This window comes from Lepisosteus platostomus, chromosome 5 (genome assembly GCF_059453375.1).
Source record: "Lepisosteus platostomus isolate fLepPlt1 chromosome 5, fLepPlt1.hap1, whole genome shotgun sequence".
Lineage (NCBI taxonomy): Eukaryota > Metazoa > Chordata > Actinopteri > Semionotiformes > Lepisosteidae > Lepisosteus > Lepisosteus platostomus.
Window position 1 is genome coordinate 65654809 of NC_142615.1, and position 12981 is coordinate 65667789.

At 41.7% G+C, this 12981-nt stretch overlaps 1 protein-coding gene and 1 non-coding gene across 2 annotated transcripts; one reads left to right on the top strand and one right to left on the bottom strand.

The window, feature by feature from the left end:
• Nucleotides 1–220: 220 nt before the first annotated feature.
• LOC148671454 (antigen WC1.1-like) lies at nt 221–9981 on the top strand. Its single transcript, XM_088631049.1, has 14 exons — nt 221–367; nt 497–535; nt 974–1288; nt 2216–2518; nt 2744–2812; nt 3013–3324; nt 3645–3683; nt 4034–4177; nt 4555–4653; nt 4946–5017; nt 5476–5562; nt 7438–7524; nt 7713–7784; nt 9483–9981. Exons 1-14 carry the CDS (start codon nt 343–345, stop codon nt 9656–9658), a joined length of 1839 nt encoding a protein of 612 aa, XP_088487175.1. The 5' UTR covers nt 221–342; the 3' UTR covers nt 9659–9981.
• A 2459-nt stretch (nt 9982–12440) lies between these two features.
• trnaa-cgc (transfer RNA alanine (anticodon CGC)) lies at nt 12441–12512 on the bottom strand. The gene has a single exon. It is a non-coding gene; the product is annotated as a tRNA-Ala (tRNA).
• Nucleotides 12513–12981: the final 469 nt, after the last annotated feature.

Consider the following 12981-nt stretch of genomic DNA (forward strand, 5'->3'; position numbering starts at 1 on the left):
CTAAAGGGGTAATCATTTTCATTGTCATTTTTTTTTCAGATGATTAGGTACAACAATTCACTGTGGACATAAATCTGTTTTACATTTATATTGAGATCACTGTCCTAAAAATGAAAGAAAGTATTGGATCTCAGTATCCCGTAATTAACACCTGAACTGTTTAATTAGTTTAATTAATGGAGCCCTATTTAACAGGAGGCTGAAAAGAAAGTGAGTCTCAGAAAGTCAATAATTACAGATGTTATGTACAGTTGAGCCCCACACACAGCTGACCCTGCACTGGTGAAACATCACTCCTGTGGACAGAAATGAGCTCCTTTCTTCTGTTTTACAGACTCAAATATGACCAGAGATTCACCTGGAGCAGGTAAAGAGAGATTGAAGACTGTCTTAATCACATCAGTGCTGTTTTAATTCTAGTTTCATTTCTGGTGCTAAACTGCACCTCTCACACATGGTTCACAGTCTGTTTTCTCTCTCTCTGTTTGTTTCACAGGTTTCCCTTCTTCAGCTGTTCCCTTTTCCAAAACACCAGGTATGAATTAGCCCCTGTTCTGTATCTCCAGGGCTCTCAGTGTGTGTTGATGTCTCTGTTGCTCAGTGGAATCCCAGATCAGTCAGTGAGGCAACAGCTGTGTGTGTGCAGTTTTTTCTGTGTGTCACAAACACACTAGGGTCTTTGGGATCTACAGCAAACGCATCTATCTGAATACTGCAATTTGTCACCGGTGGAGCTATTGTCTCTGTGCCCAGCAGTGGGTCAGAAAAGTAACTTATCTGGTATACTGCTTATGAACAATCTGTTACAATAAGTATATATTAAATTAATCAAAAGTCAAGAAACATTGTACTTGAACTGTATCTGCTTTGCCTAGTGGGCCGAGATAATCTTCAACTTGTAACAGCAGGTCATGGTGATCTCTTAGTACTGCACTGACCTCTGGACCCCTAACCTCTAATTCTCTGCTCCTAGATCAGCTGTCCCTCAGGCTGGTTGGTGCAGGAGGTGACTGTGCTGGGAGGCTGGAGGTTTATCACAATGGATCCTGGGGGACAGTCTGTGATGACTCCTGGGACCTGGCAGACTCTCAGGTGTTATGCAGACAGCTCCAGTGTGGGACGGCCCTCAGTGCCCCAGTGCCGGCCTCCTTCAGCCAGGGAACTGGACCCATCTGGCTGGATGAGGTGGGCTGTCTGGGGAACGAGTCGTCTCTGTGGGAGTGTCCCTCAGCAGGGTGGGGACGGCATGACTGTGGACACAAGGAGGATCTGAGAATCCTGTGTTCAGGTAGGGGAGATAATTAAAATTACAATGATTCAGATTCTTTAATCCCACATTGTGGATATGGCTTGCATCTAGAGTGCCTAAATATGTTTGACTTGTGAGAATGTGAGAATCTTGTGTTCAGTAAGTTAACTAAATAAAATAATCCACATACTGGAATTCCACATTGTGGATATGGTTTGCATCTGGAGTGCTTAAATGCATCTTGTTGAGGAAAAGACTGAGCTGGATGCAGAATTAATTTTAAAATAAATATTTATATTTATGATACAGTTGTGAATGCACATATTCACATCCCAGCAAAAATAAATAAAGAGAGAAAGAAACTCAAGAGAAATTCCCCTCCACTAGTGAATGGGGATATATTCATCTCAGTCCTCCAGTAAAATCTAGCGTCCAAACTTTAAACTTCTCACATCAATAAGACCTGTTGTCTGTTTGGGTGTATTTGTCTTGGCCATTATCTTTCATGATTTTCTGCCTCAAATGTTTCATTTTGATTTGTTCCAAGAATGGCTTCTGGTCAGATCCTGATGACCCACACAGTGTTAAATGTCACCCTGAGCCACGTTTTCTCCATTCATAACGCTGCACCGCTCATCCTGAGCCAAGAGTTCTACTTTCATGCCTCAGTCTCTTAGTTGTGCTGCTGCTGAATAGCCAAGCTGATCAGAATGATGTTTTGGGTCAGAACCTGATCATGTAATGGGATTTTAAAGTTCTGTGTGATGCACTGTCCAGATTCTGAATGAACAGAACCACACAGTCCTGCCTGTCACCTTCATGTCAACTGTGTTATTGTACAGCTGTCATTGTTTCATTACATGTTCATTTCATTTCATTGCTAGTTGTTTCTTACCAGTTCAGAATGAAACGTTGGGCTGTCTTGTCAGGGTTTGTTTCCTTTGACTTTCCCTGCTGTCTTGACAGATCACACTCTCTTGAGGCTGTCTGCAGGCTGTTCAGGACAGGCAGAGGTTTACTACAATGGCACCTGGGGCAGTGTGTGTCAGAACGGCATGACTGACTCCACAGCTGCAGTGATCTGTAAACAGCTGGGCTGTGGAGACAAGGGCACCGTCAGAGAGACAAACTCCAGGCTGAGCCCGGACCCCAAATGGCTGGACTTTGTCTCCTGTCGCAAACATGACTCTTCCCTGTGGCAGTGTCCCTCCTCCCCCTGGGGTCAGAATGACTGCACAGACCAAGAAGTGGCTAATATCACCTGCTCAGGTAGAGAGTGAAGAGTAATGCTGCCTTCCTCTTAAACAGCTCTGCAGTGATTGTCTTTATCTCGAGCAGCTCTGTGGATTAGTGTTTTGCCAAGTTCAGAACATAATAAGAGCTTTCAATTGAATTATTATAAATTTATATCCAAACATGTATAAAAATGAAAGCAATGTCATTGTTATTCATTTTATAATAATAATGTTTTTATATGACTATTAATTCTTGAAGGTCCTAGAAAAGAAGCTGACAGAAGCACTCCAGCCCCTCAGGAGCAGCAGCCTCAGCAGCACTGCCCAGGTGAGTTCAGTGTGTAAAACAGTCAGAGACACTGCAGCCCTGAGCTGAGAAACAGTAACCATACAGCTCTCTTCTAGGGTCACTCTATACCTCACTAATCTCTACTACAGTCACTGAGCTGAAGACACTCAGTAACCTCTCTGCTCTCGTCTACAGTCACAGATCTAATGACACTGAATAACCTTTCTGTTGACTTTCAGTCCCACTGGCTCTGCGCCTGGTTGGAGGCACTAACTGCTCTGGCCGGGTGGAGCTGCGGTATGAGGGCTCCTGGGGGACAGTCTGTGACGACTCCTGGGACCTGCAGGATGCCCAGGTGGTCTGCAGACAGCTGGGCTGTGGGGATGCAGTGAGTGCAGCAATAGAGGCCTCATTCGGACCAGGAAACGGCGCAATCTGGCTGGACGAGGTGAACTGCACAGGCAGTGAGCTTCACCTGTGGGACTGCTGTCACTCTGGACTGAATCAGAGCGACTGTCGACACAAGGAGGATGCAGGGGTTACCTGTACAGGTGAGGATAGTCTTAGAACTGTAGATAAACAAGGTAGCAGATCAATGGAGAAGTTAGACTGATGTCACCCATACTCTATCACTGCTTAATATCTAACTGAACCAACTAAGATCATCAGTCACAAGATTTGGATATTTTGTAGCCCTGTGTATGTGAACAGCACTAGGCTTTAATTCCGAACAAGACACCATTCATCCAGCAATCCTAGATTTGACCTCAAGGAACAAATGTAAAGATTTTTTTTTATTAAGACCACTGTGGATTCAACCTGCTGTAAAACCAAAGGCAATATATTGACAGCTCTCCTATCTCTTTTACAGGTTTGTCAGAGACAACAGCCAGTCCAACAACAGCTACAGGTGAACATAAATCCTCCTTGTCATTGATAACTCCTGTCTTTCTGTCTCTTCAGATTCCCAGTGTTGCTGTAGTGTCTCCTCTCCTCCCTCATTGTGAAGATCAGTGTTTTCAGTTTCCCGGTGTAGATCTACTGCTAGTGTCCTCTCTTTCATCACTGATTTACTGACAGTCCTGGTGGTTTAGATTTGGAATTCTTAACTATTCTTCGTTGATCTTGGGTTCACCCTGAAGCCATGATAGCCCCATATGGGAACATGAGGAGAACAGGACATTCCATCTGTCGAAGCATATATGAGCCCAAGAGCACCTCTCCTGATCCCTGTTCATCCATTGTCTCCCCCTCTCTCAGGCAGAACCAGGACAACACCCCAGACACAGCCGCTGGGAGGCCTGTCTGCCTCGCCCCTGGTCCTCCTGCTGCTGGGGGCTCTGCTCTTCGTGGTGCTGGCCCTGTTAGTGGGGCAGCTGATCCAGAACAGGAATCTGAGGAAAGGTAGGGAGGGAACTCTCCATCCACATAGTGACCTCTAGTGGTCAGTTCTGTCACTCACATGGAACTTATATTTACATAATTACCTTGAGGAATAAACCTGCTTTAAAATCACAATTGCCTGAGGTAAAACCTGTCTAATTTAAAGGTGTGCTGGATGTGAGCAATTTTAATAGTGTAGAGAAATCCATTTGAAGTTTAAGAAAGATTATTTGAAAAAGATTAGCAACAATTACAGGTGGAGATATCAGGAAATTTGCAAATCCAGAATCATAACATTTTTGTGCTCAAATGTCCAAAATAGGTTTAGGAGTGACAAAATTGTTATCTTGTACTCCTCTCCCTGCATGTTAACCCTGAGTGTCTGTTTCCTCACACAGCCCTATCTAAGGGAGCACTCGCCCCCTATCATGATGCCGTCTACGAGGAAATAGAGTACAAACTGGCCAGAGAGGGAACCTACAGCGCCCCCAGGAGAGGTGAGTGGAGACAGTCTTCAGGTGTAATTAGTCTCCACCCTCTAAGGAAAATCTGAGGACTTACACTTGTAGAAAATCTCACTCAACTGGTTTCTGACAAAAAGGGTATTTTTTAGTTTTAACCTGTAGGGTTTTTTCTCAACTGGTGTCAAACTAAGTGAAGAAAATCAACACAGCACGATTCTGGATCTGCCTTATAAACACAAACTCACACACTGGCTTCTCTTCCAGTAGAGGACAGTGAGGCTGCTGTCTGACTGCAGGTAATACTGATCTGTCCTCCTGTTCACAGGGAGATTCCTCTCTGATGAGCTGCCCTCTGGATATGATGATGTGGAGGACAGTGAGGGAGACCCAGTACCAGGTGAGCGGAGGTTAAGTAAGGGGGCTCAGTGTGGGAGTGAGGAGGTCTTCAGTTCAGTACTCACTCTCACCTCAAACCACGCTGACATTTAGAGAACTTATGTAGAAAATCCTGAATTATATAAATATAACCACACGTGTTTGATACTTTATAAAGTCTGTTTTTCAGTGTTGCCTCACACTAGCATTATCTCAGCAAATCATAGATGCTGAGCAAAACTAGACCTGGTCAATACTGGGGTGGTAAACAGGGTGCTGCTCTCATTGGTTTTGATAGAAAAGGAGACTGCGGAACAGCATGCTGCCTTTCAGATCAGATAAATCAGCGACCCTAGAGTTTTGGCTTAACTATACACCACAAAACATTTAAAATCACACTTTCCAATTACTTTGCAGCTCTATGGTCAAAGTAAGTCTGAGTCCTGAAGTGTAAATTCTCTGTCTCTCTGTGTGGTTCAGGAGACTCGATAACCTCTCTGAAAGAAGAGATCCCAGAGTACTATGATGATGCTGTAACTGTACCTCAGAGTCCAGATGCCTTGTCAGGTGGGTTATTTCAGTCCAATCACATGGGGAAACTCTGCACCAATCCCACAGAGTCTGAATCTCTCTACTCTTTCTTGGATCTAAGCCTCTGAATACGGAGTCTGTACTATTCTGTACCAGTTACATGAATCTGACTCTCTCTCTGTGATCTCAGCCCTGCACACTCAGTCTGGGTCACTGCTGCCAGTGTCCGGCTCCTCTTCAGTATCTCATAGGGTTCACATCACCACCCTCACTGTACAAATACAGCCAAACTTTCTCTGCCCTGTTTTCCTTCAACATCTTATTTGAAAATCTAGGAATTGTTTTACATTTATTACAGTTGTGAATAGGAACTCGTTGTGAATAGGAGACTCGATAACCTCTCTGAAAGAAGAGATCCCAGAGTACTATGATGATGCTGTAACTGTACCTCAGAGTCCAGATGCCCAGTTGGGACAGTTGTGAATAAGAACTCGTATGTGAGAGTGCTGTTTGTGGACTACAGTTCAGCATTTAATTCCATCATACCCTGTCAACTGGTGACAAAGCTCAGGGGATTAGGTCTGTGCAACTCTGTCTGCAACTGGCTGCTGGACTTTCTTATCGAGAGACCACAGGTGGTGCGGATAGGCAATAAAACATCAACACCACTCACCCTGAGCACTGGAACCCCACAAGGCTGCTGTCTGAGTCCAAGGTTGTACTCCCTATTTACTCACGACTGCACAGCAAGACACAGCAATAACCGCATCATCAAGTTTGCCGATGACACCACTATAATAGGACTGATCAGTGATGATGACGAGTCCACTTACAGGGATGAAGTTGTACAGCTGCTTAGGTGGTGTCATAGCAATAACCTGGACTTGAACATAAAGAAAACGAAAGAGCTAATAGTGGACTTTCGGAGACACAGGCCACACACTCACAGCCCACTCAGTATTGATGGAACGGAAGTGGAAACAGTCACCAGCTTTAGGCTTTTGGGAATTCACATCTCTAAAGATCTAACCTGGACTGTGAACACTGACTCTATCATGAAGAAGGCTCAGCAGCGCCTTTATTTCTTGAGGTGCCTCAAGCAATGGGGGATGCCAACACATGTGTTGGTGAACTTCTACCGCTGCACTATCGAGAGCGTCCTCACCAACGGGATCACCGTGTGGTATGGCAACACCTCTTCGCGAGAAAGAAAGGCACTGCAGAGAATGGTCAATATGGCCCAGAAGATCATCGGCTGCGGTCTCACCGAGATTAAACAGCTCTATGAGGACCGCTGCCGTGGTAGAATTCTGGCCATCACAGAGGACAGTCACCACCCAGGGCATGAGCTCTTCACCCCACTGCCCTCAGGCAAGAGATATAAGAGCATACGGACACTTACCACTAGATTCTTCAATAGCTTCTATCCACAAGCAGTGAGACTGGCGAACACATTTAGCCATCCCCCTCGGACCACACCTACACCATCACCATCTACCTCATTGTAATTTATTAATTGTACGTCTCCAGTCATTGTTTACACGTCTGTATTGTTTACATTCAAACTGTCTGCATGTTTACTTGCACATTGTCTATTGTTTGTTTGTACATTGTCTTGATGCACTGTTTGCACTTTGTTTTGTTTTTTACACTTGTTTTATAATCGAGAGACTTTCTGTAAGTAAGAATTCCATTGTACCAGTACCGGTTACATATGGCAATAAAGTTCAAGTTCAAGTTCAAGGACTGGAAATCAGGTTCCCCCTGATCTCCTGTACTTAGAGCCTGGAGTTTTAGATCCTGTGTGATGTTCAGTTAATCAGTGTGTTCTGATGAGCTCCAGCAGTCCTGTGCTCTAGATAACTCAGTGTGCTGATGTGTGACAGTGATGCTGTGCTCTGTGTGCTTTAGGAAAGCTGATGTTCTCTGTGAAAGAAGAGGCCCCTGAGTACTATGATGATGCCATCACTGTGCCCCAGAGTCCAGACACTGTGTCAGGTGAGTTATTATAAATAAGACTAAGGAGTACCCCCTGTACCAGCCCACAGTAGCCTTTGTCATTAGAAATTAGTCTCAACCTAATTTCATATCTGCAAATAAACACTACCTAGAAGAGAAGAGGTCTCTTACAGGCCAGTCTGTGTCAGAATGACAGAGCCATTACTGACCTGCTCTTCTGTTCACAGGGAGACTCCTCTCTGATGAGACACCCTCTGGATACAGTGATGTGGGCGACGGTGAGGGAGACCCCACTTCAGGTAAAAGGGGCTACAGCCAGGGGGCTCAGTGTGGGTTAGGTAGTTCAGGGATGAGAGAGATAACCTCCAGTAATCCATCTCTGTTGCACTGTCATCCAAGACAGGGGGGAATCAGGCATTTTGCAGTAGCAGTAGCTTCACTCTGTCATGTCCTACAAGGATCAATAACAGCCAATAAAGGCTGAGTGACCTGAATTGTACAAAGTTAGATCACAAAGATCACAGTGTCACTGAAACCCACCTACTGACACACCTAGCCAATCAGATTTAAATTGATTTAAATTGATCAGCAGCTGATTAATGATGAGGGAATGAGGTCTGGGCAGAACAAAGCTTTAGATTCCCCAAGACCTCTGACTGCAGAGAGAATTACTAGGCTCAGAAATTACTAGGTCTTCCTCACTGTGGTTTTAGAGCATTGATACTTCATAAGTATAAGTGAATTCTACACTGAATCATCAATTCTTCCAAAAAGATACAATTGAATTAAAAAAACCTATTAAATGCTTTTGAGTACAATATTGTAACATCTATTCTGTATACTATAACTGTTAGCCCACTAATAGCCATTGATATCAAAGCAGAGTACTTCTCAGATACAGTATGTTCTATTATGCTTATTGTTTGTTATGCAAATTATGATTATATCAATAAATTGTATATTGTCTGGTTAGAATATATGTGTGAGACTATAGATTATTATGTTTGATTAGTTCCTAAAAGTCTACAAGTACTCTCAAAATATACTGCTATAATTTCTGATTGTTACAGAAAATTAAAATCCCCATTCACTACACTATTGTGACTATGTAAGTGTTTTAAAAAATCTAGGTACACCTGGGTAATGTCATCAATTCCAATTCCAATTACTGTACATGGCTAGTGGCTGCAAAGCAAGGAGATGTTTGCTGAGATGCTGAGGTGTGAGATTCAGAGATCAAAGCAGCCATAAAGTTCTGGGTAAATGATTGTCAATCAACTGTCCAGGAATGATAGAAGGCGAGAGCTACTTCTTGCTTCTACTACTTGTCCAGATCAACTGGAAAGACCAGACTGGAGTTTAGTCTTTGAACCTCATAAAGAGAGCTTGCCTTTCTGTTGTTTTTAGAAACTTTTATTTCTTTTTTATATAATCCCTTAGTTAAAAAGTGCCTCTCCTTGCTAGTGGGAGCATCTTTAGAACAGGGAGATAGGTTCCCATTCATTTTGTAGCAATTGGGTTCACAAAGAAAGAGATTTAACTGTAGGTTATAATGTCTTTGGTTTAGAAGGTTTGGTTTATCTCTTTCTTTTAAGTAGGTGTTCTGTAAAAGCTGAATACTTGGTAGCAGTTTGAGGGTTTTCTGGGTGTTTAGGATGTAGGTGTCTAAAACACCTTGTTAGCAAATTTGTAATTGCGTGTTGTATGTTTATGTTGTGTGTAGTGTTGTTAACAAATATTTAACTAATTGTCTCAACTATTACTTTTTTTCAATAAAGCTGTTCCAAAGAACAAATCTCTTATGTGCCTTTAACTATACCAAATGCTTGGGTATATTCTTGGCAAAATCTTTAAAAGTTGGGGGTTATGATTAATTTATTTTTTAATTTATCTACTCAGTCATTTTTGATATTCACAATTTTCATAATCCTAATATGTAACAATATTATTTCAATAACTGGCTCATTTGACAAATCATGAGTCTGTCTCTCTGTCAGGTGTCCTCCAGCCTGGCCCTGGAGTGGACAGGGTCCTGCCCACACTGCCCTCTGAAGAAGGAGCCCCTGCCCCTGACAGGACTGACTACGATGATGTTGGGGATGACTCTCAAGGAGAGGATGGGCGCTGTGAGACTGACAGAGCTGTCTGGGAGAACCTCCTCCAGCAGGTCTAGACACAGAAGAGCTTCACCAACAGAGTCACACAGTCTTACAACAGTTTTGAGAACTGAGACTGTCTGTGACCTGAGTCCACTTCACTCCACTGCTTCCACACTGACACTGTCTGTCACTTGAGAGCTCTGACCAGTGAGTCACTGTCCTCATTGACTTTGTCTACAAGACCTGCAGTTTGTGTTTTAAAACAGGGAGACCTTAAAGTTCCCTATTCCATTCAGTCTTTTTTCTTGTATAATATGATATGTTTCTGAAATAAAACGATTAATTGATATAGAATTCTGAATGTAACATTTCTGATGTGCAGAAATGTAAAGACATTTTCTTAACGTTTCCTTTTTAAAAATAAACTTTTTAAAATCATTTTGTCATTCATTTGTAATTTCTTAATTTTGTACAATTAAAGACTTTTAATTAAATATATAAGAAACCTTTGGCCACTCACAATGATAAAATCAACCCCAGAAGGAGAGAATGCCTAAATGTTTGTGATCAATTCATAAGTATGATTTAATCCACACAAGGAACAAAAGGCACTGTCGACAGAGCCAGACACAACACAACCAAAGAGACAACCTGGCTGTTATTTACATTCCCTTCAAATCAAAAGGTTAAGATAGATAGATACTTTATGGATCCCATGAGAAGAAATTGCATCTATCTATCTAAGACTCCTTGTCCTGCCTTCAGGAGCTGCTCAATTTAAAACGCAGCATCCCACAGCACTAGAGACACCCCAATATTCACTTTATACTGCACCTCAAACCATAGGTATTTTATAGCACCCAGATTGACCAGTACAGAGCACTAGATACAGTAAAACATCTTTATATTTGAAAGAAATGTGAGTGTTTTGCACATTTCAAGCTACAACAAGTAAACATTTGAGTACCTAAGTCAATATCACCTGGAATGAACAATAATGACCAACATCGGCAACTTCCAAGAAAATCATTTTCACTCATTGAATTTGATCTTCATACTCACCTTGCATTCTCAGCTATAATACTTCAAAATTACACTGCAGATTTGGTGGAAAACTTCACAAATCTGTACAATTGTATTTTAATATCTTGGTATATGTACCTTCATTTTAATATACATGTAAGCATAAATGCTGTTCAGTATATTGTACTTTTGTTGTACTTTTTAAAACATTTTACCTGAGGACGCAAGGGGACTGTTATATCTTGTGATACATGCAAGACATCTGTAAAAGAAGGTGAAATTTTAATAAAATTGGTGATTAAAAGAAAACCACAATTTGTATGATATTATCCCTCGATATCGAAGACCAATTGAAGGATTTGAAGAAACTATCAAAGAAACAGCAGCAATAGCAGATGATTTGGGTTTTGAACCAATGATTACACCTCAATAATCAATTCGTCCTCAAAAAATGAATAGACAGGCATGTTTTGAGCCTCATAATGATCCTCTTCTGGATCCACAAGAAACGTGTTTTGGATGTACTTATAACTTCCATCGAAGAGAGATCTCATCAGTTGCATACAATTGAAACTTGACTTTTTGGATGGTATTGAAAATATTTTTAAAAAATAAAATAAACAATTTTCCAACGAAGATCTTGTATTGCCAGGATCTATTCTTAGCGTTTGGTAGTGATAACACTTCTGATATTGATGGAGTAGAAACGTACGATGCGTTGACAGGATTTCTGAAGCGAGAAGTCCTAGAATGCCGCCTATAAATGAGCTAGGATTCATACCAAGAAATACTTTTTGTTTTCCACCCAGAAGGCTGCTATTGCATTACCAGTTTTGGTAGCTTCTGGGCGCGATTTTCCAAAACCGAAACTAATAACAAAGTTATTTAAGATGCACCATGTCCAAAAATTGTAAATCGAGACTAGTATTACTACAGAAGAAAATATTTAACTGAAATATTAATAAGACTATGTAAGTATAAAAAGTAGAACAATTCAATTTATATAACTTATTTTTTATTCTTATTAGAAATGGGCTCACACACCGGGAGACACTAACGTTTATCTTCGTTAGAGTGTGTGAATAACAGTTTAACCCAAAATGTTTGTAATTGTGATTTTGTTAAAATGCAATAAATCGTCTATCAGCAGTAAGAAATTATTAAGAAAGTAAGAAATTGTTTTATTTCACAAACGGTAAGACGTGAAGAGAGTTTACAGTTCGTATCCTTCGCTTGGTCTTAACTTAAGCGTTCAGGATCCAAGCCCGTGTGTGGATGGTTGTGTTTCTTGAATCTCTTGTAATCATCAAAAGTCGTTGTTTAGTCCTTCAGTACTTTCTCGAGTTGTACCATGGATATTTTAAACGATTAATACTATTCATGCTCTTTTGCCTTTTCCTTAACATATGGAAAAAGTTCAAAGTGTCCTTATGGCTGTGCTCCACATCTACACGAGAGCACCTGTAACAGTACAGGACACGCAGTGAGGAATTCGCGCAGCTTTCAGTTTAGTGCGGAGTCCAGAGGGAGGACTCACTCGCTGAATGATTTCTCAAGAAATCCCGGGTGAGATTTAACAGGTGATTTCTTCAACAGCCACGACAAGTGTGGAGACGTTCTCTGGATTTCCTGAATATGACGTTAAATTAGTTCAAATCATTTGGTAGTTAACAGAACTAAATGCTTTGGAGGTACATTTAAAACAGCAGAGCAACACTGTAGCACTTTGTGTGTGACTGAACTTAATTGTGTAAACCTGGCTCTCTATGAACACCGACAAAGAGTTCTCACTCAACAGAAGATTGCGATGTGAGCACAATAATATAAAGCACGTGGAGATGCCAGGGATTGAACCCGGGACCTCATACATGCGAAGCATGCGCTCTACCACTGAGCTACATCCCCAGTGGTGTGTGCTCAGGGAGAATGCCTGCAATTTCCCACTTTCGTGTTTCCTCTACTACAGAGTAAATTCATGGGAATGAAGAAATAAGGAAGGAAAAATAATCGCATTGAAGCTTCCAGAGACTGGGCAAAAACAAATCAGTTATTTTTATATCCAGTCACACGGGCGACAGTGGTTAATTCTCGACGGGGGAGTGCTTTTTTACCGCCTTACTCTGCTGTCTTTTAATTCTGTTTTCTTTGAAAGCTTTTTGCATCTTTTAAGTGCTCTCGGTTAAACTATGCATAGAACAACAGCAGTACTGATGATTTTCATGGACCGATGCACACTTCTTCTGTACAACTCCAGTGATAAAGCCCTGTCTGTAAATATTGTAGAAGAACGAAAAAGGGTGAAACAACGCTCCAACCACAGGAATGGTAACCAGAAGGATCGTGTTCTAATTTAATATGTCATTTTGAGATGCCT